At 41.9% G+C, this 26,763-nt stretch overlaps 1 protein-coding gene across 8 annotated transcripts; it reads left to right on the plus strand.

Moving 5' to 3' along the window:
- The first annotated feature begins 233 nt into the window (after positions 1–233).
- LOC129399115 (C-type lectin domain family 2 member E-like) lies at positions 234–26,316 on the plus strand. Of its 8 annotated transcripts, none has more exons than XM_055118125.1 (6): positions 234–1,206; positions 1,854–2,198; positions 8,211–8,336; positions 20,170–20,354; positions 21,373–21,479; positions 23,281–26,316. In XM_055118125.1, exons 2-6 carry the CDS (start codon positions 1,949–1,951, stop codon positions 23,414–23,416), a joined length of 804 nt encoding a protein of 267 aa, XP_054974100.1. In that variant the 5' UTR covers positions 234–1,206; positions 1,854–1,948; the 3' UTR covers positions 23,417–26,316. The 8 variants fall into 8 exon arrangements, with proteins under 8 accessions (XP_054974100.1, XP_054974101.1, XP_054974103.1 ...); XM_055118126.1 differs by having other exon boundaries at positions 1,859–2,198; XM_055118128.1 differs by having other exon boundaries at positions 238–1,206; positions 20,176–20,354.
- The last annotated feature ends 447 nt before the right edge of the window (positions 26,317–26,763 follow it).

Below are 26,763 nucleotides of genomic sequence, written 5' to 3' on the forward strand. Positions count from 1 at the left end.
GAATGCTAATATTTATGAACTAAGATAAGGTTTCACTAACTAAACCTGTTTGACCAATCAGGATGTCATACTTGTTACACTAAACTGACCAGTAAGAATGCTTCACATGAAAAAATGAATTTTGAGCTGTTTTTGGATTACGAAACTAGCATTTATATTAGAAAAACATCTGGTTCATTTTTTGTATTTTTTTGTGAGACTGGAGTGATAGCACAGTGGTAGGGTGTTCGCCTTTCACGCGGCCGACCCTTGTTCGATTCCTCTGCCCATCTCGGAGAGCCCGGCAAGCTACCAAGAGTATCGTGCCCGTACGGCAGAGCCTGGCAAGCTACCTGTGGCGTATTGAATATGCCAAAAACAATAACGAGAAGTCTCTCAATGAGAGACCTTACTGGTGCCCGCTCGAGCAAATCGATGAGCAATGGGATGACAGTGACAGTGACAGTGAGATAGTAACTGATGCCATAGAAATTCAATGGTTATGGCATCAGAGTGCAATATAGGTGACTTATGACTCTGAAGGAGATTGGGAGAGGACGGACAGTCCAGGTGGGAGAAGAGAAATAAGAGAGGAATGGAGCATGATGCTGGGGAGGATAGTAGATTCAGGGAAATAAAGGAGAAAAGAAAGAGAGGTTTGGAGAAACTAGTCACTGTCATCCTGTTGCTCATCGATTTGCTCTAGCGGGCACCGTAAGTTTGGGGTAGAGAGCACATTGCAACTGGCCTGGTAACTTTCCCTTATTAAACACAAAATTCCTTCAATTCTTGGGAGACTTTTCTTGGAGGCTAAGGGTCAAGTTCTCCAAGGTGGAATAAGGGTGTTAAAGTCAAGTTCTCTTCTCGGTTCAGTACAGGTTTTGTGTGCTCCTATTTTCTTAACTTATTGCTCTGGCCTCTGTCAAAATAATGCTCCATAATTTTCTTTCAAACTGCTTTTCTTTGGGGCCAGAGATAGAGATTGAGCACCTGAGCACCTGCTCTGTGTACAGGAGACCAGGGTTGATCTCTACCACCATATGACCCCCTGAGAACTGTGGGATATGGCTGCAAAACAGAGCCGAACAAAAATAATGATGATAACTTGTCCATCTTTTAACTAGGTTGGTGCCAGAGCCCGTCCTCCCTGGGCCATTGCAGAACAGTGTGTCCGAGCTCTCCTCAGAGTCCCAGGGTTCAGCTGCACACACGCCTGCAGAAGCCCAGGTACCTCCTGCACTTCTACATTTGGGTTTGCAGATGCTTTGTGTGAGGGTCTGACAAAAAACCTGTTCTGGGTGGGTAAAAGAACACTGGGTGCTGAAAATATCAGTCCTGGAGCCAATTTCACATAACACTAGTCCCAAGTGAATTGTTGGTGTGTAGACTGGGGCCCTGCTGCCGAATGCTCTGAAAAGAACATCTGTGAGTGGCCTCAGGAGAGAAGGAGATTAAGTTGGCTGGAGAAGAGTGACCTAGAGCTGAGAGTGACTTGGAGGTTGGATCACTCTCTCACTAGCCCCAGAATCTGCAGTGCTCGTGATGACCCACCCAGTCTGATATGGCAGCTCGCTGCCGCCTGGGTACTGGCTGCCCTGCTCATGGCCCAGGGAGTCAATAGGGCCAGGCAGGCTGAGGTGTGATAGGCACAGGAGAGCCTGCCTTTCGCCTGTCTCCCATGGAAACAAAAGCTTACCCAGGTTCAATCTGAAAGAATGTGTCATTGGAGACTGCAGATGAGGAGTGTAGGAGAAGAAAGGGCATCTTTTAAAAAATATCTCAGGTGCAGTCTTAAGGGCCGTGTGCAAGCTACTAAACAGGGTGGGGCCATTTGTAGGTGCGGCCACTTCAAGATAGGTCTCTTATGCTGTCAGGATAGGAGCACCTATTAAGCCTCTGAGACCAGGAGGAACAGCAGAGACGCAGCCCTTCGGGACTGCTAGAGAAGAAGCCTGCTCCTTTAACTGTGATGTTCAGTCTCCGGGAGAAATTGGAGATCACTGTGAAGAGAAGCCAGCTAGACCTTTCATCTGCCTTGAAAACTGCCAAGAGGCCACACACAACAGGGAAGAGTCCTGGCGGGCACCACAGTGCCGGAGATTTCCCTGGGCCCCATACTGAGCTGATTACACCGAGATGCCCCAGATGGAGAAGGCACAGTTTCCTGCCTTCGCCAGATGGAATCCCAGGGACCATGAGCTTCTACAAGCAAGACTCCGGTATGTGGGTATCACTGTATTACTGTCACTGTCACGATCATCCCATCGCTCATCAATTCATCAATTTGCTGGAGTGAGCACCAGTAAGGTCTCCATCAAGAGACTTGTTGTTACTGTGTTTGGCATATCAAATATGCCAGGGGTAGCTTGCCAGGCTCTGCTGTGTGGGCGGGATACTCTAAGTAGGTTGCCAGGCTCTCTGAGAGGGACAGAAGAATCAGTCCCAGGTCTGCAGCGTGCAAGGCAAACGCCCTACCCACTGTACTATCGCTCCAGCCCCCAGTACGTGGGTATCAGGACTAATTCTAGTCATGGCGGCTCTGGAACCAGCAGTTTCATCCTGACTCCCAGTCCGCCCTGATGCCGAAAGTCCCACTCTCAACCGGCCCCCGGCACCATCTTGCCACACACAGCAGCGGGTGCCTAGTGACATGGAAAATTGGAGAAGGCCTGTACTGGGCATTTTCCAGAGGCTGATCTCAGGAGTGTCTGCTTTGTCTCTGGGCTGGAACTCTTCCACTCCTAGAATTCCCTTGGCTCCTCCCTTTTCAGCTGTGTACAAAACTGGGGGACAGTGAATAGGGCCGTTGTGTGTTCCCCACCTGCTCACAAAGGATCACTGCCCCCTGCAGGATGCCCAAGATATTGAAAAGGATTTTTTAACACATTTTGTAATGGGTGTGCGTGTGTGTGTGTGTGTGTGTGTGTGTGCTTGTGTGTATGTGTATCTTCAGTTGATTCAGACTGGAAAGTAATTATTGTCTCTCTTCTCCATTCTGACAGGGGAGAGTAAAGTGTGAACTTGGTCTCTTTAAGGTAAAAGCACTTTACATTTTAAAACTAAAAAATGTTCATCAATTTTTGTTTCCAATCTGCCTGCTTAATTTGGTACTATCATCCCTTTTTTTTCTGAGTCTGATATATTCAGGAAAGGCTCAGAACGTATTAATGATCTAACGTTATTCTAATTTCCAGGGAGTGTATAAACAGAATTCCAGTTTAAATGAAAAGAGACTGTTTTAGGGCCAGAGTGATAGTACAGTTGGTTGGAAATTTACCTTGCAAGTGGCTGACCTAGGTTGATTCTCAGCACCCCATATTGTCCCCTGAGCACCAACAGGACTAATCCCTGAGTGAAAAGCCAGGAGAATTCCTGAGTATTGCCATTGTGACCCAAAAGCCAAAAAAGAGAGAGAAAGGGGAAGGGAGAGAGAGGGAGAGGGGGAGGGAGAGTAGGCAGTTTCATTTTCCTAAATGCCCTGGCAGTAGGAAACCTAACTTGCCCTGAACTGAGCCAATGAACAGGCTGCTGCACCCACGGAATGCAGTGGGTGTTTCTAAACAGGAAATTTCTCTCCCTGAAGAGAACTTGCTGCAGCCCTCAGGGCGTTACCCTATTCTTCCCAGACTTAGTCAGTTTTTATCATGATCATTGGAATTTTCATCTCCAGATCTCCTTTTAGCAAGTTGCTCTTTTTCTTTAAAACAGATGCCTGTACCGTTAGACAACAGATGAGATGCCTGTACCGTTAGACACAGATGGCTGTTGGCTAACAGCCTAGTTAGATAAAGAACCTGACCTTCAACCCCTCATTCAAGTTCCTGCCTGCAGAATACCGCTTTCATCAACACAAAGGAGACAATGGAGGTGGAGGACTCACAGAAAGAAAAGCAGGAAGGTTGTTACTTGCTGGAACATCTTAGATGCTTGCCATTCAGTCAAAAGGAACAATTTGGTAATGTAAAGTTGTCAAGTTGTTGCAAGGAGCAAAAGCTTGGCGTGGGGGAGGGGCCGACAGAGAGCATGAGGGAGAAGGAGAGGGAGAGACTGGGGAGAGGGGAGAGAGAAGGGAGAGCGGGAGGGATGGAGAAAGGAGGAGAGAGAGAGGGTGAGAGAGAGGGAGGGAGAGTGGGAGGGGGAGAGGTAGAGGGAGAGGGAGCGGGAGAGGGAGAGAGAGAGAGAGAGAGAGAGAGAGAGAGAGAGAGAGAGAGAGAGAGAGAGAGAGAGAGAGAGAGAGAGAGAGAGAAGCTGCCTCACTGAAACTGCCTTCCAGAAGTGTTAGCTTCACAGAAGCAGGGGGTTTGAGAGCACGGGAAAGAGGCAGGACAGTGTATTTGTGCATCAATATTTGCAGTACTGCCTATGTGACCTAAATATTTCTGGGGCAGGGGAAATAAACACTAAATTCCATTGCACTCTGACAAGGGAGGCAACTCTTTGCCTTTATGTTGTAAATCCTCCTTCCCCAGACACCTGGCAACTTGCATAATGGGAAGTCACTTTATAGAGTTAACCAGGTCTTTGGTATCCTAGAAGGACAGCAAACTTGAATACAGTATGTTTCATACTATGTGAACTAATAAATTTACCTGTCAGAACTGGTTCTTTGTGGGGGGGGGGGGTCTAAATCTGTTCTAATTTACTAATAGATAGTAGAAGGCAGAGGGTTGGTATTTTGAAGTTAAGAATGATAGGCTGTAACTAACCATTACCAAATAATTGAGCATTTAAAAAAATTTAACCTTTTTAATAGTATCAAGGAACAAATTGAAAATCTCACAGATGCATGGCACTCTACTATTGAGCTATAATTCAATAAAATAAATAAATAAATAAATAAATAAATATAAAGCCATGATAATATCTTATGGATCATGATCTTTTGTGAAGAGGATTGGTAAGAGGGAAATTTGCTGCATCCAATCTTGGAAGTAGATTTTTGTGATAAACTTGCTTGCCTTATATAAAGCTTTCAGAAAAATGAGATTATGATATTTTACTTTAAAGGAACACGTAATCAAGAAAAATATAGAACAACTCGATCTCACACTCTTCACAGACATGCTTACTGCCTCGTCAATATTTTGTTGTTCGTAATATCTATGTTTATGCTTTCTGTTGCTTTGACAGGTAAGTTACTTGTTTTGCAAACTCTATCATGTCCTCCATACATTAATATGGTCATAAATATTCCTTTGAGTCCTGTTTTATGCTAGGCACTGTGCAAAGTGCCTCGTGAAAGGTGAAAGCCTAACCGCTGTGCTTTCAGTTTTAAAACTATATATTTTCATACTACGGCCTATTTCCCCTGGCAGCTCAGTCCCACTGCTGTCTTCCAGAGGCCTAGGGACAGCCGGGCAGGGGCCGGCAGTGACGAGGAATCACGGGGCCCTATGGGATAGGGGCAGAGAGGCCCTTTCCCGGCCCACGAGAGCCCGAGTTGCCGCCCACGAAGGGCGGAGCCCTCCGGCTGTGATCCAGCTGCTTGTCAGCCCTGATCCCAAGACCCAGGGCTAAGAACCGAAGCTGGGAACCCAGCGGCTTTCTGCAGAAATGTGTCTGGACGACGCATTACGTTTCTGGCGCCGGACCACCCCAGGTGGGAATGGGTGTTGTGCCTTCTTGGCCTGCCCCCCCCTGGCGGCTCGGTGGCCGTCATCTTTGGGGGAGGGGCAGTGACGAGGAACAAGGGCCCCGTGGCCTTGGGCAGAAATCCCTCCAGGTTTAATTATTAAAGCTTCAGAATTTCAAAATCGCTCAAACACTGGTTTCTGTTTGTAAAGACCCTTTTCTTACCTGATTTAGGTAGTGGAAGTAGAGAGTTGGTATTTTGAAATTACGAATGATAGGCTAAACCTAGCCACTGCCAAATAATTTAGCATTTAATTTTTTTTTCACTTTTTTGGTCGTATACCGGGCACCAAATTGAGAACCTCACACATATGAGGCGCACAGTCTACTACTGAGCTATATTCCCCTTGCATGGCTAGGTTTAGAGCAAATTTGACTTCAAAGATGAAGAACATAATGATGTGTGTTTATTTTTCAGTTTAAAAAGATATCTTTTAGGGAAATTCTAGCTATTGAAAAACGCATTTCTTTCTTTTTTTTCTTTCTCCCTTCTCCCTGAAGTTTATTTTTTTGTTTGGGACGATGTGCCATTCTATTCCCATAAAATAGGGTTTATATTTAATAACAACTTAATAAAAATGCTAATATTTATCAACTAAAATAAGGTTTCACTAACTAAAGTTATTTGACCAATCAGGATATTGTACTTGTTAAGCTAAACTGACCAGTAAGAATGTTTCATATGAAAACTGCAAATTTTGAACTGTTTTTGGATTATAAAACTAGCATTTATATTAGAAAAACACCTGGTTCTTTTTTTGGTTCTTTTGAGAGGTAGTGACTGATGCCATATTCCCAACTAGAAATCCAGTGGTTATGGTGTCAGAGTGCAATATAGGTGGTTGAAGGAGATTGGGAGAGGACAGTCCAGGTGGGAGAAGAGAAATAAGACAGAAATGGAGCATGATGCTGAGGAGGACATTAGATTTTGGGAAATAAAGGAGAAAAGGGAAGGAGGTTTTGGAAGACTAGTAAGAGGGGCAAAAAGATTTTGGGGGGATTGAAGTGATATTTACTTCTTTCCCTTGTCACAGTCAAAAATTATGGAATACATTGAATTTTGGGGACTTTTATTTTTTGATGCAGGACCAGAAAGAATGGGAGACTAGATTTTTGTCTGAAGGCATCTCCTGAAATGTCACTGAGAGTGTGTCACTGAGAATGGTTTTAGACCATCTATCCTACATTTCTTCTGCTCCGACTAGAACTTTGGTTAAAACTTCTGTGATACTGGGAGATCCATGTGAAATGCAGTAGTTGAAGGAAAGTGAGCAGGAACTTTATCTTAAGTATGATTTTAATTTCAGAACAGTGACTTGCAGTCACGAGGGGAAGAGAGCATGAGGGGTTTCCATGGGTGTTATTCCAGCAGCACACTGCTATTTGCTGATTCTCAAAATGAGCTATTAAAGGCACATATGACCAGTATCAGTGCTTGACTGCTTTTTGAAACGTGGGGGTAACCCAGAGCGTAGGGGTCTGTGTGGAAGAGAGAAAGGTAATTGTTGATCTTGATCAGGCCAAAGTCCAACAAGGAACTAGTAGTGTGACCATGAGTTCATTCTTCCTTTTGCTTGGTGCTGAGTGGCATTTTTCTTTTTCTCCACCAGAATTTAGACTGTTGCCAGACTTTAGTGCTAAAGAATAAAGGTGTTATATTTCTAGATAGGTTTTTGAGTAAAGTTAAACTTTTATTTCTCCTATATAATATCAAACATAGGATTATTTTAGATATCAAAATATGACACCATGCTAAGGTTAGCGCATGCTAAGTTTGTATTTACTGCACCAATCTGCAAGGCTACCTTTACAAAGTGGCCATACCATCTTATATTTCCAACATCAGTGCATGAGAATTTCAATTCTCCACTTGGTTCTGTTAATTTGTTTTACTTTACATTCTCAATAGGCAGAGAGAGGTAAATCAGATTTTAATTAACATTTCTTTAATTCATGCTATCTTGAGCACATTCTTAGGTGCTAATTTGTCATCTATGCATTTTCTTCAATTTTATTTTAGATATGCAAACTGGGTGATTGAAAACCCCCCTTTAACTTGTGTATTTTTCTTATTTTGAGTTTTCAAGATTCTTAATACAGTCTAGATACAATTTTCACCAGATCTTTATCAAAAGTGTGCTTCTTTTCCAGACAGCAACTCTAAACCATGTGAGGTGATACCTGCTTGTGGCTTTTGACTGGAATCTTCCTGTTTTGAGTGACAGGAAGCATTTTGATGCACCTGATGGCCATCTGCATGTCTTTGAGACTCTGGGGAGCTAATCCCTGACCTGACACAGAGGAGGCATATGCCTCACTGCTGATCCTCACACAGGACCTTCCTACCTTTTGCTATTTATTTACATCTCCTTGAACTCCTTTGCCTATAGCTGTAGAATTTCCTATAGATGGAGATTCTGTTTCTTTGTTTCAGACCCTCTTTGATCCATGATAATAGCTTATCAATCATGATCTTTTATGAAAGGGATTGGAAATAGGGAAATTGTGCTGCATCTGATCTTGGAAGTAGATTTTTGTGATAAACTTGTTTTTCTCATAAAGCTTGCAGGAGAATAAGATTATGGTATTTTACTTTAAAGGTGCAGATATCCAAGAAAGAGATAGAAAGACTCGACTTTCTGAAATTCTTCACAGACATGCTCGTTGCCTCGTCATTATTTTGATCCTGGTAATAATTTTGGTTTCACTTTCTGTTACTTTGATAGGTAAGTTACTTGTTTTGCAAACTATAATGTCCTCCATACATCAATATAGTGATAAATATTCCTTTGAGTCTTGTTTTATGCTAGGAACTGTGCAAAGTGCCTAGGGCATATTGGTGAATGAAACATAAAAATCCCTTGTTCCAATTTATATCCCAGAAGGAAGATGTAGCTGCCATAATAAATTAAGGTAGGGGGTAGGGAAACAAGCTGCAATGCACATAGGAGTGACACACACTCTTCAGTGAGAATCTCTCCCTTTCTGCAAACCTTTGAAGGAGATGAAGGGAGCATGCTGATGCTTGGAGAAAACTCTTCAGGCACAGAAAACAATAGAACAAATTCCCAAATAAGGAATATCCCTAGTGCTCTATAAAAAATTACAAAGCGCACACACTCAGGAGAGGGTGCAATGTGGTGTGTGTCATGTTGTTCTGTTGTTTGTGGGCTCTCGGGGCAGTTCTCTCTCACATGCGCTGCTCATGTTCAGTGCTCTTGAGCCACTGTGTATGGACCAGATCGGGATGGCTCCTCCTTTGTGGTCCGCTTCTGTGTGCATCACTGTGCTCTCTTCTGTCTGTCTCTTTATCTCTGTCTCTGTCTCTGTAGACTCCTCAGGTCTCTTCCGACCTCTCTCTGTCTCTGCTTCTGTGTCTTCTCTCTTGTCTCTGTCTTCTCTCTGCCTCTTCTTGCTGTGTCTTCTTCTGTCTGTGTCCTGCTGCCTCTTCTGTCTCTGCTGTCTCCTCGGTTCTGTGTCTTCTTTTTTGTCTTCTGTTACAGTCTTACTTTATATAGCAATCACATAGGGCGGTAACACAAAGGTGGGTTAAACATTAACAAATCAACAAAGAAGAGTAAGACCATTTCTCGAGGAGATTAACAAAATCTCATCTAAAGAGATTACTAGCAATAGCACAGCGGGTAGGGCGTTTGCCTTGCACGCGGCCGACCCGGGTTCGATTCCCAGCAATCCCATATGGTCACCTGAGCACCGCCAGGGGTGATTCCTGAGTGCAGAGCCAGGAGTAACCTCTGCATTGCCGGGTGTGACCTAAAAAGCAAAAAAAAAAAAAAAAAAAGAGATTACTAGTAGATCTGCTCAAGGGTGGGATCCAAAGAAGGATGTGTTAGGGTGTGTCCCTTTCTTCCTTCCTCAGCTAGTAATCCACTTAAATAGTTGTAATAAGTCTGTATGAGCACAATAAGAGATATATCAGACTTAAAGTTTGGTTCTTTCTGAGGACATTCACTATATATCCCAGACCACAGTCCTCAAGCCAAGTTAGTCTTCCTAACCCCAGCAGAGTCCTAGTCTCTTTGTTACTTTTGCATCATATTGTGGTGCTTTGGCCTGGCCCATTTCGATGCCAGGGTAGCTCACAGCTTGCCCTGGGTCCATTCAGTTCCTCGTTGGGACCCTGCTTTTGGGGTGCTAAGAACTAAGGGCAACTGAGTTGAGAAAGCAGATGTCCAGGAGTAAATATTATTGGAATCAATCAACTCCCAAGTTACAAATCATAATATTAGCTGTCTTCTTGTATCCATACAGAAAGGACATTTCTTTTAGGTAAACTAAGTTCCCTGCGGCAAGACTAAAAGGACAAACCCCATGTTATCCTACAGTGTTCTAAATAAGAGCAAGAAGATTTCTGGGGCTAGAAGAAGGTGAGACCTAGGAAGAATCATGGGATGGATTCAGGAGGCAATATTCTTGAGAGTCACTTAAAGACTTTGGGTTAAACTTTCAAAAGAGCAGGAAAGGGCAGGAAAATGAGCGTTACAAAGAAGAGTGTCATAGCTCTGAGATTTGCATTGAAGAATGATCATTTTTGCTATTAAGAAATGATTGTTAGAAGAGAAGGGTAGAATCTTTGGCTCTGCTTCTTTTAGAGTCTGGAGTTGATCACCCCTCTAGGACAGAGGACAGCCAATAATGCAAATCACACAGTGAAATTTATTGCTCCAGCTAGCTGGGTCCAGGTATCTGCCCGATGCAGCGGGTTTCAACAAGGACCCCGAGCACTAAATTCATCAAGTTCTTATACTTTCATTTTGACAGGTAAGCATTACTCAACAATTTTCATTCTAGCAGGTGTACATTACACAACTACTTTCACCTGTGCATTACTCAACTACTTTCACTAGAAAGTACATATCTATTTTTTTTCCTCTCTTGGCTCGCATCATCCAGCCCACCTCCTGGTAGTTACTTTCCGGAGGCCTAACCTCATTCCAGGGATGTAATCTTTGATGATCATTGGTTTTTTCTGCTTTAACAGTTTTGCAACCCTCCACTCCTGTTTACCAGGAATGAGCTAGTTCCTCGTTCCTGGAAGAGGCCTAGACAGCTCGAAGGTCAGAGAGCCTGTCATGGTAGTTCTTCGGCCGAGCTGGCCCCAACACTTCTTGCACAGAGACTGTTCAAAAGTACAGTACTAGGGGCTGGAGTGATAGCACAGCGGTAGGGCGTTTGCCTTGCACGCGGCCGACCCAGGTTCAAATCCCAGCATCCCATATGGTCCCCTGAGCACCACCAGGGGTGATTCCTGAGTGCATGAGCCAGGAGTGACCCCTGTGCATTGCTGGGTGTGACCCAAAAAGCAAAAAAAAAAAAGTACAATACTATATGCCTTAACAAAAATTCTTTGTAGGTGGAATTTATCAGTATTAATACATAATGGCTTATCAGTTTTAATAATTATTTCATGTATTTTATTCTTTCTAACAAGGCCTTTTTTTCAATAACTTCTAATGTGACCTGCACTTTTTTGAAACTTTGGGGTGAGGATCAAGGGAAGGGGAGATGCATGCTGGGGGTTCAAATGAGGATCTCATATAGACAAGACTTGTACTGAGCACATCTTGAAGCATTTCTGAAATCTAATAACAACTAACGATTTTTACTGGTTAAAATTGTTGCAAATTATATGGTTCCTAGAACATTTCTAAATGTCATTTAAAAATAGTCTTGGGGCTGGAGAGATAGCACAGCGGGTAGGGCGTTTGTCTTGCACGCAGCCAACCTGGGTTCAAATCCCAGCATCCCATATTGTCCCCTGAGCACAGCCAGGGGTAATTCCTGAGTGCAAAGCCAGGAGAAACCCCTGTGCATCGCCAGGTGTGACCCAAAAAGCAAAAAAAATAAAAAAATAAAAAATAAAATAAAAATAGTCTTGTTGGGGCTGGAGTGATAGCACAGCGGATAGGGCATTTGCCTTGCATGCAGCCGACCCGGTTTCGAATCCCAGCATCCCATATGGTCCCTTGAGCACCGCCAGGAGTAATTCCTGAGTGCAGAGCCAAGAGTAACCCCTGAGCATCGCCAGGTGTGACCCAGAAAGCAAAAAAAAATTAAAAAATAATAAAAAAAAATAGTCTTGTGATACTGTAGTCTTGTGATACTGTAGGAAACAGACTATGTTTGTTTGCCCTTCCTCCCTGGCCACTGGGAGCTTGGGTTTGTTGATTTCTCCCCTAACCTTTGCCTCCTGATCAGACTTGTTGACTTGTAAATATTGTCTTTCTCTTCTCCTTAATGTCCTTTGCATGGTTAGTTACTTCTGAGCAACTACTTTTTGTATGGACACAGGAAGACAGTTAAAAGATAAGTTTGTAACTTAGGAGTTAACTGAATGCAGATTATATAACCTCCTGGACATCCGCTCTCTGGACTTAAGCCTCAGGTGCCCTTACTTCCTAGATCCCCAAGAGCAGGATCCCGATGAGGGACTGGATGGACCCAGGGCAAGCTGTGAGAAACCCTGGCATCAAAATGGGCCAGGCCAAAGTGTCATAATTCTTAACTATAAGTTAAGAGCATTACATGGACAAATTCTGTCATGATCCAAAAATTAATAACTAGATTCGGACCCTGCTAGGGTTAGGCATGATTAATTCATCCTGAGCACTGTAGTCTGAGTATCTGGTGAGATGTCCCCAGGAGTGTCGCTCTATAAGCCTAAAGGTGTCTGTTACTGTGTCCATGCAGAATGGCAAATACTAGGAGTAGAAGGAAGATGTTAATTAAGTTATTGGTCTAAGGAGAGGAGAAACACCTTAAGTGCTGTTTTGCCATCCTGGACTGCATGTTGTCAGGAAGGCTTGAAAAACACGTTGATTGTGCTTAGGTCGGGAGGCGGGATGCGGAGGGCTGGTTTGGGAGGCATGTTTAGGCAAGAGGGGGTTAAAGTGGTGGTGTCAGGGAGAGTGTGAGACAGATTTATTGAGGAGAGAGAGTTAGAGAGAGAGAGACACACAACAGGGCTGGGAGAGACTTAAGAGACAGCATTGTGGGGAGAGTAGAGAGGGACAGAGTTAGCGGGTGAGAGTTGGAGAGAGTTGCTGCCCAGAGTTGGAGGCGAGTTGGGGAGGGAGTTGTGGAGAGAATTTGGGAGAGACGAGAGATGGAATAAACAGCAACTGTTCACCAACCAGCTCGGGCCTTTTTTCTCCTTCATCGGCCCAAGGCAACGGCCGTCCTGGGCAGGGAAGCGGTTCGAGAGCACCGAATGTGGGCAGCGAGAGTCCGGAGAGCCCACGTGCATCCATTAATGTGTGATCACGTGTAGCTACACCAGAGCTAAAAGGTGTTTACACAGCCCGAGAAAGGAGTTCACACATAATACCGTTCTTTTTAAATTTATCTATTAGAATCTGAATTCTCTTGATAACTATCACTGTTTATTTTAGCTAACACAGCACAAAATGTCCTTAATTTTATATTTCTACTTGAATTTTATCACAGTGTAATATGTAAAATCCCCAATCCCATGTCAGTGGTTTTCCAGTGTGTATTACTCAGCACTATTTTAAAGTATCTAGTGGGTCTCCCAAATAATTTAAGGGGGTATGTTTTGTTGAGGGGGAATGGCACAACTGGTTGTTGGTAGGGCTTACTCCTAGTCCTTGCACAGTGGTACTTTTTGGTTGGGCTTGTGGACCTTATGAGGTTCCAGTGATCGAATCCTGGGTCAGCACCTTCCCACTATACTATTGCTCCAAGGCCCTTGATTTGTTTTTTTTTTTAAGGAAACACATGTGCTCTCTGCTCTCTAATCTAAACTCCCTAGGGATTAGGATCAATATAAATGTAATAGATCCTTTTTCTTTAAATGTGAGGAAATTATAGTCATCATTGGTATTCAGTATTTTGATACTATTTTTACTTTCACTGGCCTTAAAGAACAACATTGTCTTAGCATCTAACGGAGAGCAAAAAATACAGAATGATCTGTATAAAATGGTCTGCGCAGGTAAGGTCAGCACCCTACCCACTATACTATTGCTCCAGGGCCCTTGATTCATTTTTTTTATTATTTATTTATTTATTTATTTTTATTTCTTTTATTAATTCACCATGTGGAAAGTTACAAAGCTTTCAGGTTTAAGTCTCAGTTATACAATGCTCAAACACCCGTCCCTTCAGCAGTGCACATATTCCACCACCAAGAATCATAATATACCTCCACCCTTCCCCCCACCTGCCCAGCCCCCCACCCCGCATTTGTAACTGGTAAATTTCACTTTACTTTCACTCTACTTTGATTACATTCAATATTTCAATAAAAAAATTCACTATTATTGATTTGGAGTTTCTCCCCCCTAAAGTCGATCTGCTGAAAAGAAAGCATTTGGTAATTTGTTTTCCATTGCTGAGAATGAAGAGATATGAGGTCAGGAGGCCGCACTAGCAGCAGCATAGTTTTGGATTTCTGTATTTTAGTAACTAAGTCTAGTGAAATATCTGCCAGGAATCACAACATTGTAAGCTTGTACCTCCAGCTACTTTATATTCCACATATGAGTGCGATCTTTCTATGTCTGTCTCTTTCTGACTCATTTCACTCAGCATGATACTTTCCATGTTGATCCACTTATATGCAAATTTCATGACTTCATGTTTTCTGACAGCTACATAGTATTCCATTGTGTAAATATACCAGAGTTTCTTTAGCCAATCATCTGTTTTCGGGCACTCTGGTTTTTTCCATATTGTGGCTATTGTGAACAGAGCGGCAGTGAACATGGAAATGCAGATGTCATCTCTACTATACCTTTTTGCCTCTCCGGGATATAATCCCAGGAGTGGTATTGCTGGGTCAAATGGGAGCTCAATTTCTAACTTTTTGAGAATCGTCCATATTGTTTTCCAAAAGGGCTAAACTAGTCGGCATTCCCACCAGTAGTGAAGAAGAGTCCCTTTCTCCCCACATCCATGCCAACACTGGTTGCTTTTGTTTTTGGGGATGTGGGCCAGTCTCTGTGGTGTGAGATGATATCTCATGGTTGTTTTGATCTGCATCTCCCTGATGATTAGTGATGTTGAACATTTTCTCAGGTGCCTCTTCGCCATTCGGATTTCTTCTTTGGAAAAGTTTCTGTTCATTTCATCACCCCATTTTTTGATCGGGTTGGCAGTTTTCTTCTTCTGGATTTCAACCAGTGCATTGTATATCCTTGTTATCAACCCTTTATCGGATGGGTACTGCATAAATATCCTTTCCCATTCTCTGGATTGTCTTTGTACTTTGGTCACTGTTTCTTTTGAGTTGCAGAAGCTTCTTAGTTTGAGATTGTCCCATTTATTTATCTTTGTTTTCACTTGCTTGGCCAGTGGCGTGTCAGCTTTGAAGATACCTTTGGCTTCAATGTCGTGGAGGGTTTTGCCGACCTTATCTTCAATGTACCTTAGGGATTCTGGTCTGATGTTGAGGTCTTTAATCCATTTTTATCTGATTTTTGTACATGGTGATAGATGGAGGTCTAAGCCCGTTTTTTTGCATGTAGCCGTCCAGTTTTGCCAGCACAATTTGTTAAACATGCTTTCCTTGCTCCACTTCACATTTCTTGCTCCCTTATCAAAGATTAGATGATCATATATTTGGGGGTGTGTGTCAGAGTATTCAACCCTGTTCCATTGGTCTGCCGCTCTGCCTTTGTTCCAGTACCATGCTGTTTTAATGACTACCACTTTGTAGTAGAGTTGGAAGTTGGGGAGGTTGATTCCTCCCATTTTCTTTTTCCCAAGGATTGCTTTAGCTATTCGTGGGGGCTTATTGTTCCATATGAATTTCAGGAGCGCTTGCTCCATTTCTTTGAAGAATGTCAAGGGTATCCCTATAGGGATCGCATTGAATTTGTACAATGCTTTGGGGAGAATTGCCATTTTGACAATATTAATTCTTCCAATCCATGAGCAGGGGATGTCTTTCCATTTCCTCGTGTCCTCTTTTATTTCCTGAAGTAGTGTTTTATAGTTTTCATTATACAAGTCCTTTACCTCCTTTGTTAAGCTGATTCCGAGGTATTTGATTTTTTGAGGCGCAATTGTGAACAGGATTGCTTTTCTCAGGTCACTTTCTTCTCTCTCATTATTTGCATATAGGAAAGCCATGGACTTTTGGGTATTGATTCTATAGCCTGCAACTTTACTATATGAGTCTATTGTTTCTAGGAGTTTCTTGGTAGAGGTTTTAGGGTTCTCTAGGTATAGTATCATATCATCTGTGAATAGTGAGAGCTTGATTTCTTCTTTTCCTACCTGAATGCCCTTAATGTCTTTTTCTTGCCTAATCGCTATTGCAAGTACTTCCAGTACTATATTGAACAGAAGTGGAGAGAGTGGGCATCCTTGTCTCGTCCCTGTTCTCAGAGGGAAGGCTCTTAGTTTTTCCCCATTGAGGACAATGCTTGCCATAGGCTTGTGATAAATGGCTTTGACAATATTGAGGAAGGTCCCTTCTATACCCATTTTGGCAAGTGTTTTCATCATAAACGGATGCTAGATCTTGTCAAATGCTTTCTCTGCATCTATTGATATGATTATATGAATTTTTTCTTTTCTTTTGTTGATATGATGGATTATGTTGATTGATTTCCGGATGTTAAACCATCCTTGCATCCCCGGGATGAATCCCACTTGGTCGTGGTGTATGATCTTTTTGATGAGTTGTTGAGTTCTATTTGCTAATATTTTGTTGAGAATCTTCGCATCTGTGTTCATCAGGGATATTGGCCTGTAGTTTTCTTTTTTTGTGGTGTCTTTGTTTGCTTTTGGTATTAGGGAGATATGAGCCTCATAGAAACTGTTAGGGAGGGTTTCTGTTTCTTCAATTTCCTGGAAGAGCTTGAGAAGGACTGTCAAAAGGTCCTCTTTAAATGTTTGGAAGAACTCTCTAGTGAATCCGTCTGGACATGGGCTTTTGTTTTTGGGAAGACTTTTGATTGCCATTTCAATTTCCTTGATGTTATTTGGACTATTCAGGTACTCCAGGTCTTCTTGGTTCAGCCTTGGGAGATTATAGGAGTCGAGGAATTTATCCATTTCTTCTAGGTTCTCTTGTTTTGTGGCATAGAGATTTTCAAAGTAGTCTCTGATGATCTTTTGAATTTCATTGGTTTCTGTTGTGATGTCCCCCTTTTCATTTCTGATTCGGCTTATAAGGGTTCTCTCTCTTTCTTTGTGAGTCTTGCTAGTGGTTTATCAATCTTGTTTATTTTCTCGAAGAACCAGCTCTTGGTTTCATTGATCTTCTGGATTGTCTTTTGGGTTTCCATGTCATTAATTTCTGCTCTAAGTTTTATTATCTCTTTCCTTCTGCCTGGTTTTGGCTCCTTTTGCTGGTCCTTTTCTAAGGTCTTGAGCTGTGAAGTCAAGTTATTTATGTGGGCCCTTTCTTCCTTCCTGAGATATGCTTGCAGAGCTATAAATTTTCCCCTTAAAACGGCTTTAGCTGCGTCCCACAGGTTCTGGTAGCTCGTGTCTTCATTCTCATTTGTTTCTAGGTACCTTTTGATTTCTTCCTTGATTTCCTTCCTGACCCACTCATTGTTCAATATCGAGCTATTTAATTTCCAGGTGTTTGATTTGGTTTTCTGCATCTGTCCACGATTAAGTTTTATTTTCAGTGCATCATGGTCTGAAAAGATATCTGGTACAATGTTTATCTTGTTGATTCTGTTGAGGTATGTTGTGTGGCCCAGCGCATGGTCTATTCTGGAAAATGTTCCATGTGCACTGGAAAAGAATGTGTATTCCTTTTTTTCGGGATATAAAGCCCTGTATAGATCTATTAGCCCTCTCTCTTCTATTTCTTCCTTCAAAGCCAGTATTTCCTTAGTGAGTTTTAATCTTCTAGATATGTCCAGAGGAGACAGTGCGGTGTTTAAGTCTCCAACTATTATTGTATTGCTCAAGATGTCCTTCTCAAGGTCTCTTGGCAGCTGTTGTAGGTATTTAGCTGGTCCCTCATTGGGTGCGTAGACATTTAGGAGTGTGATTTCTTCCTGATATACACATCCCTTGATTAATAAAAAGTGGCCTTCACTATCCCTTCTAATCTTTTTCAACCTGATGTCTATGTTGTCCGATACTAGTAAAGCCACCCCGGCTTTCTTGAGGGAGTTGTTTGCTTGCAGGATTGTTTTCCATCCTTTGACTTTGAGTCTGTGTTTGTTCTGGCTATTCAGATGTGTTTCTTGCAGGCAACAATGTTGGGTTGAGTCTCTGAATCCATTTTGCCAGTCTGTGTCTCTTAATTGGTGAATTCAGACCATTGACATTAAGGGAGATTATTGTTATGGGATTTTGTGCCATCTTTGTGCAAGGGTTTGTTGTGTTTGTAGGGGTTATTCTTGTCTTACAATAGCCCCTTTAGTGCTTCTTTTAGGTTTGGTTTTGAGTCTATGAAGTTCCTGAGCTGTTGTTTATCCCCAAAGTAATGTATGATTCCTTCTAGTTTGAATGAGAGTTTAGCCGGATAAAGTATTCTTGGTGAAGCGTTGATTTCATTGAGTTTTTTCACTATATCCCACCATTGCCTTTGAGCTTGGAGGGTTTCCTCTGATAGATCTGCTGTGAGCCTAAGGGGTGCTCCTTTGTATGCGATTTCCTTCTTGGACCTTGCTGCTTGCAGTATTGTGTCTCTCTGGATGATGTCCATCATTGTAACTATGATATTTCTTGGGGTTTTTCTGTTAGGATCTCTTTTAGCTGGCACTCTTTGGGCGCCTTGAATCTGGATGCCCGCATTGTCCAGCTGTGGGAAGTTTTCCGCAATGATTTGTTTGACTGTGTCTTTTTCGTTGGGGTTGGTTCCCTGTGGTTCTGGTAGTCCAATGATTCTAAAGTTGTTCCTCTTGAAATCATCCCCTAGGACTCTGATTCTGGCTAGAGCTATTTTGAGGTCTCTTGCCATGGTTTGTTGTTGCCTGTAGACCTCTTGCAGCTCATCTTGAAGCATACTGATTTTGTCTTCGGCTGCAGTCATCCTATTGTTGAGGGCAGCCAGAGAGTTTTTGATTTCATGTATGGAATCCTTCATTTCTTTTTGAAGGTTTTTTATTTCTGCTCTCATTTCTTCCCGTATTTTGTTGGCTGTCTGTTGTATTGTTTCTGCCAGGTCTTCCTTGAAGTTGTCCATCTTTGCATTGAGTTCATTGAACACGTTGAGGATTTCAACTCTGAATTCTTTCTCAGAGAGGTCAAGTTTGTAGGAAGCACCCATTGAGGTTTCCGGACTCCTTTGATCGTCCTCTGCTTGCAATGGGGATTTTCGCTGTTTCTTCATGTTGTTGTGGTGGTATGAAAGAGGGCCCTTGAAGATGAGTATCCCTGTCTCCTTTTGTTGTGAAAAAGGATTGTGGATAGGCTCAGTTAATAGTGGTTACCTTTTTACTTGCCGTTTGTAGAACCTGATCTCCTACTGATATGTTTCCTTCAATCCTTATGTGAAGTCTTGTGCATTATTGTCCTACTGCTTGCGAATAGCTAGGATGTTAGTCTTGGATAGGATGTCGAGGAAACTACCTGCCACCGCGTGAGCTTTGGCCGGCTGGCAATGAGGCCACGCCCACTTTTCTTAGGCCATGCCCCCTGGCGGTTAGGCCACGCCCCTTTCCCACAACCCAGACAGCGGTCAACGGGCCGGCAGTCCGGAGGGGAGGGAAGCCCGGGCTGCTCAGGGCCGTGGAGCAGGCTGGGTCCCGATTCATTTTTTTTTAAAGGAAACACTCATACTGACCTTGACACACATGTGCTCTCTGCTCTCCAATCTAAATTCCCTAGAGTTAAGGACTGAGAAAAATGTAAGGGATTGTTTTTCTTTAAATGTGAGGAAATTAAAGTCATCTTTGGTGTTCAGTATTTTGAAACTATTTTTTTCTTTCACTGGCTCTTAAACAACAATGTTATCTTAGTAACTAAAGGAGATTTAAAAAAAATCAGACAAAATGTGAAATAATAATATCTGATTCTTCCTACACCTTTCTCCAAAATATTGTTTATTTTAGAACATTTAAGAAGCACCAAAAATATTTTATTCATTTTTAAAAGAAGTACATATAAAACAAAAATATAAAAATGTAGAAAGCACTATATTGTATTTTTGTTACCAGTATAATATTTGGGTTGCTATATTTTGTCCACAGAAAGATTATATAGCTACTGAGTGTACCATAGTAAAATTCAGGATATAAAAGATGTCAAGAGGAAGAGGAGCTTATGTGAAGGAAATATAGGAAAGGAGAATCTATATGCTATAATAGGAATATCTTGTTCTTACTTTTTATAGAAATTACAATCATATATAAAAAGTATCATGGACTTGATGCTTTATAAATTTATTTTCCCTAAGCCATTAATTCCCAAGGACTTCTTGTAAAATAAGATCGTACCAGGGGCTTGTTGAGTTTTGTACTTAGGATAAGATGTTCTGATGACTTAGGACATTAAAATTACCAGTCTATAGCTTTAACAGTGACCTTAGGATGGTACGTGGGAAAATCGATTACAAGGATAAGAAAATGTATTTACTATATTATGTTGTGTTTATCCAAATTTTAGAAAGAAAGAAAAGAACAGTCTCAGAAATGCACGTGCATCCTGCCTGCCCACCATTGTGGATTGGATTTGGAAACAAGTGCTTTTATTTTTCGGAAGACACGGGAAACTGGACATTCAGCCAGACTGTCTGTGACTCATTGGGGGCTCATCTTGTTCACATTGACACCTCAGAGGAACTAGTAAGAATTGTTCGAGGGCACCAGGAAGACAGTACAAGTGCGAGAGCATGTGCTCATTACATGCAGGCCCAGAGTTCAGTTGCTGGCACCACATGCCCAGCAACCCAGAGCCCACATGTCACCCTGCTTGTCCTGGTGGTGTCTGTGCACTCTGGGCTGAGCTGAGTTTTGCAGGTAGTGCCTCCATCCAATTTCTCCCAATACCCCAGGGATTATATTATTAATAATTTATCAGCTACACAGGTGGGGTGGGGGGCTGGGAGGGTGGGGGGTAAAGGGAGGTTTACTGTGGTTCTTGGTGGTGGAATATGTACACTGGTGAAGGGATGGGTGTTTGATTATTGTGTAACTGAGACTTAAGACTGAAAGCTTTGTAACTTTCTGCATGGTGATTCAATAAAAATAAATAAATTAAAAATAAATAAATAAAATGAACAGTGGTAGGTATCAAGAGAATTGAGATTCTAATATATCATTCGAATCCATATTATTAAAAGAATAACTATTGGGGGAGCATATTTTCTGTTGAATAGGGAGCTCCCCCCAAGAGGGTTGGGCGCTGCACAGAGCTAATGCTGGGAGATAAGGATGTCCTAGACTCAGTCTGGAAGCACGGGGCGCAGGCAAGCTTCTGACATGTGTTGAATTCTCTGCCTAGAACCCAGTGAGACATGTCAGATACCTTCTCCCATGTAATTCTCATAGTTGACCTAGAAGTTTAGATGTATGGTTCCTTGTGTACAGTGAATTATTGTATTCATGTAATTTTTTATTCAAATTGATGAAGTGACAGTGTTCACAATATAGCAAAACAGTATGCACAAATGGAGACTTTCGTTCTTTTAATCAAAGAGGTTTAGGAGCAGAGACGGTCTAATGACTCACGCTGAGAAAATGGGGTAGAGCATAAGTTTTTTATTTATACCGTGTTGTCCTCCAAAATAGAGGACTGTAGGAGAGATAGACTCTGGTGTGATAAGTAAGAAAGATGAATGTTTCACTTTTATGTTTATAATAGGTTTTTCTGAAAAGATATAAAGGCCCCTACGACCATTGGATAGGCCTTCGAAGGGAATCGCCAAGTCACTCATGGAAATGGACAAATAACACTGGAGGCAACATTGTGTATGTATTGCCACTTATTTTCCTTTTGCTATGATGACATGGGTTGCTTATAAGACAATAACTTTAATATAGAAAACCTATAGTACTGTATAAGAAATAGAAATTCTTTCTATGTCTTTCCATTTATTATCCAGTTCTTTGAAAACTTGATTCATTGTGATTTTAGTTGAAATATTTAATATGATGATGACATATTCTTGTACTTTAATACTCCAATTCAGATGTTTTTCTGATGAAATATTGATTTAGAAGGTAGAAAGAACTGCTGGTATGTAGTGGGAAAGGGCTGGTGGGAGTTTTCTAAAATCCAAGAAAGTCACTGATAATTTGATCCTTAGAAAACCTTTAAAAATCCCTTTTCCGAAACCCGAGTGCCCTAGAACAGATGATTGGTTAAAGAAACTTTGGTACATCTATACAATGGAATACTATGCAGTTGTTAGAAAAAATGAAGTCATGAAGTCATGAAGGGAGATGCGTGCTGAAAGTAGACTAGAGACTGAACATAATGGCCACTCAATACCCCTATTGCAAACCACAGCACCCAATTGGAGACAGAAAACAAAAGGGAATATGCTGCCACAGAGGCACGGTGGGGTTGGGGGAGATGGGATTGGGGGTGGGAGGGATACTGGGTTTATTGGTGGTGGAGAATGGGCACTGGTGGAGGGATGAGTTCTCGAACATTCTATGAGGGAAACACAAGCACAAAAATGTGTAAATCTGTAACTGTCCCTCACAAAAGTAAGAAGTAATGGTTCAAAGAGAACCTGTGGAAATCTCTCTGAGAGATTTACCTGCAGAAACTGTAGCTCCCTATTTTGTGAACAGTTCAATGAAGTCATTGGAAATATATCAATATAAGGGCCTGATCACTTTTATCAAAATAAAGCTCTTTAACACATTGGTAATAAGAATTTTTATTTCATGTATTTATAAAGCAGTTAGTGAGAGGACTGAGAATGATTTTCACTGATATAGCTTATGACAAAATACATAAAGTGACTAAATTAACAATATAACTAGATTTGAATTGGATGAATGATACAGTTGGTGGTGCTCAAGCATGTGTCTTGAAAATGCAAAGAGATCTAAATATAAAAACATTGTTTATTACTAAGAAGTTACATAAGTGACAGAGTTTGTTTTTTTTTTAATGTTAGGGAGCAGATTGAAATCTCCCTTACCGACAAAGACTCCAGAGACTGCAAACAGCAAGCAGGGTTTATTGTAAGACTGGCTAGCCAGGGTCCAGCCGCCTACACGGACACGCAGGTCCAGCAGGTTGGGCAAAGACGCCGAGCTTCCCCAAAGGAGATCTTATATAGGCCTTCCCCGGCCGTTACAGCAGAGCCCACGCATTTCATAGCCAATAGATTTGTAGTATTACAAACTTTCTTAACCAATCCATTTAAAAGGACATCACTCCTTAGCCTATGGCTTTAGAGATCAGTATTCGTGCCAATATTCAGGAATGTCCCGGTTCTGGGGGCAGTCCTGGGTCTTGTGATATGAGTCGTGTGATATGGGTCTGGTTATCTGGTCTGACCACCACCCTTCTTGTGACCCAGGGTGGCTGTATCCAAATTCCTTGCTCCGGGACAGATAGACAAGTTATTCTAGAATGCGGGCTCCTGTAAAAAGAGTCTTAAGAAAGCTAAATAGATTCCTGTGGTCTGTCCTGGGCCAGATCCTCACATTTACTTCTATTGAAAAAAGTGGAGTATAGGTATTGCAGATAACATCAGAGGAATGAATGCAAGATGTTCAGCGGATGAATAATTGTTTTGCTCTGTTTTAGGTTTCAGGTCACGGGAACTGGGGAATGTGCCTACTTGCATGACAATGGCTTGAGCAGTGGTAGGATTTACTCAGACAAAAAATGGATTTGTAGCAAACCAAATGGCTATGCTTGTCAAAATACTTCAAATTCATAAACAGAAAGCCACACTGTGCTTGTTATCTACAGTTGCTGAATGCTTTCCTAAAAGTGTTGACCTCAAAATGTGTAATACCAGTTGATAGCAAAGATGGAACTGAGTCAGAGAGAATCGCAGGGAGCCTTCCCCCACCAAAATGAAACAATTTGGGATAACATAATTCTAAACTAAATAGACCTTTAGGTAGGAGTTAATACTTGTAACTTGAACCCAGAGAAAAAGTCAGTCTCACGAAATCCACTTCTATAATACACATAAAACTTTCCCTGCATAGAGCATAAAAATGAGTTTGCTAAAGCCAGACAAAATCTTTTTAATAACCAAATGAGAAAAACCCAAGTGATTTTGGAATTTAAAATATGTGGATAGCTGAGTTCTTTTGCTGTCGGTTACACATGTAAGAAGACATTTTTAAAGTAGTATTCTGAAGCATTATTCTGCATTTTAAAGAATTCTACTTACTAACAAAGTAATATTTACACATTTGCATTTCACTTTGAGTAAACACAGAGAGTATCACAATTCTTGGGCTGAAGAGCTCCTTGGAGCAGTAGAGCACATACCTAGGATGTTTGAGGCCCTGGGTTTGATGTCCTCCCTCCCCCTTGGACTCCCACAGTTCAGCCCTGATGGTCCTCAATACAGCTTAGCTCAGCTTCAAATCAAGTTGTGACACCCAAATTCAAGGCTGAGAGTAACTGGGAGTGTCTACCTCACATCCTGAGAATTCCTGGGAGTGGCCCTTATAATAATATATCACTAGGGGCCCTCTGCGCCTAAAGACTTTGATTCCAAAGATGTAACACATTCGGGCATCCAGCGCAGCACCCAAGAGCGATGCACTGGGACACCAAACTGGGCTACAACTCGGTGCTGCTGGGGGTGGATTTTTTTTTCCTCCCCACCCTGTCTTCCTGCATGGAAATCGGCGGGCTGGTGGCACCATGTGGCAGGCGCCATCTTCTGTAACTCCAGACCCACAGGTATTCGGATTTTACTTTGGGGGCTCCCAGGAACTCATGGGAAGGGGGCGTAACCGGCACGCCCTCGGCCCAGATAAACCCGGAGCCGCTGAGCGCGAATCGGACCCTCTGCGCCTAAAGACTTTGAATTCAGAGACTTCTTACAGCAATGCACTGGGACTGTGAGCTGGGCTATGTAATTTCTGGCAGAATTTTCCCTGGACTTTATACAGAAATCCAAAACCGTGCGAACGCTGCGGACTTAACATTTATAATTGTCAGCAATGTGAATCGGTTCCATTTGAACAGGTCTGACTTGGGGGGGAAACTCCAAATAATAACAGTAAGTTTTTGTTGAAAATATTGAAGGTTTTTAATGTAGCAGCCACCTCTGGACTGTGAACTAAGCAAAAGTCCCACGCTGGCCGACGTGGCGTGGCGTACACCATATTATGAGGCGCAGGAAGGGGGATGAGGGGGAGAAAGAAAAAAAAAAGGGAAAAGGAAAAAGAAAAAAAAGAGAGAGAGAGAGAGTTATGTCAACTATAGTGAGTTTTGTGTTGAATTATGGAATGTAATCAAGGTAAAGAAAAAATGAAGTGAAATTCATTAGTTATACAGTAGGTGGTAGGGGGTTGGGGCGGGGGGTATGCTGGGGTTTCTGGTGGTGGACTGTGGGCACTGGTGAGGGGATGGGTGTTTGAATATTGTGTGACTGACATATAAACCTGGGAACTTTGTAACTTTCCACATGGTGATTTAATAAAAATTAAAAAAATAATAATAATATATCACTATATCACTGTACCACTGTCATCCCTTTGCTCATCGATTTGCTTGAGTGGGCACCAGTAACATCTCCATTGTAAGACTTGTTGTTACTGTTTTTGGCATTTATAACTAAATAATTAAAATATTAGGAAATAAATCCATCATGTTTGATTTAAACTTCCAATTTTATGACAGATTGAAGTGGTGAGAGTCTTTTAAGCAATTGATATCCAAGCAGACATGTTTATATGCTTTGGGGTTTATAAACAATAATGCTTTGGATTATGGGTTGTTCTGCTACACTGTAGTGAGGAGTCCCAAATAGGATGGAATAACAATGCGCAATGCTTTCTGTCTCGTAGACATGTTCAAGTAAAAAAGAAAAATCAATAAAAAATTGTAAATTCTTGGGGCTGGAGTGACAGCACAGCGGGTAGGATGTTTTCCTTGCTAACCTGGGTTTGATTCCCAGCATCCCATATGGTTCCCTGAGCAATGCCAGGCATAATTCCTTAGTGCATGAGCCAAGAGTAACCTCTGTGCATCGCCGGGTGTACCCCCCCTCCAAAAAAAAGCAAAAAAAAATTGTAAATTCTTTCTAAATAAAATTGTATCACTGTCACTGTCATCACTGTCATCTCATTATTTCTCAATTTACTCAGTGGGCACATGTAACATCTCTATTCCTCCCAGCCCTGAGATTTTAGCAGCCTCTCCTTACTCGTCTTTCCCAACTACTGGAGGCTCTTTCGGGTCAGGATAATGAGACTTATAGTTACTGTTTTTGGCATATCGAATATGTCACAGGGAGCTTGCCAGGCTCTGCTCATGCGGGTGGGATACTCTCGGTAGCTTGCATACTTGACTGACAACCCCTGCTCCGGGATTTATGGTGAACTGACATTACATATCATTTCATTCAGCAGATAATTACTGAATATTTTCTCTATGTGTGATTTTTCCTGGAAAAAACTGAGACCAACTGCATAATAAACTTTAAAATGAAACATGTATAAAGTTGCTATGCCAGCGTTAAAATAATAATGTATATATATGTATACCTCCTAGGAAATTGTATATATTTTAAATATAAAACAATTGTGTTTTTAAGTTTTGTACATACAGATGTATTAAATAAAATAAATATTATCAGTAATAACCTTATTTACTCCTGCTACTTTTTAACATTTTTGCCTAACAGTCCATTTTATCTCAGGTTTTCTAAGAGGCAGAGTGTCTGCCTAACAGTGAAGTCTAATTCTGTGGCTCAAGAAAGATTGTGTCTCAAACATGGGTGTGAAACTGAATGGCCCAGAAAACCAGAGGAAAAAGCAGTCCTGTTCTCCAGAGCAAAAGGAGGCCGGAACAAAAACCTACTAACCAATTAATTTTTACATTTTAGCATTTGCACTTTGAATAAGTACAATATACATAGTATAATCATTCTCTGGCTTCCCAGGGATCATACCCTGGGAATGAATACCTCATCAGCCGACCTCTGCTACCTCCACTACCAAGCCACCGCCACGCTCCAGGCTGATTTCAGGGCATTCTGGTCGAGCCTCACGCATGAGTGAAGCCCCACTGAACCAGGTAAAGCAGAACGTTGTG

The sequence above is a fragment of the Sorex araneus genome, chromosome 10, assembly GCF_027595985.1.
Source record: "Sorex araneus isolate mSorAra2 chromosome 10, mSorAra2.pri, whole genome shotgun sequence".
Taxonomy (NCBI): domain Eukaryota; kingdom Metazoa; phylum Chordata; class Mammalia; order Eulipotyphla; family Soricidae; genus Sorex; species Sorex araneus.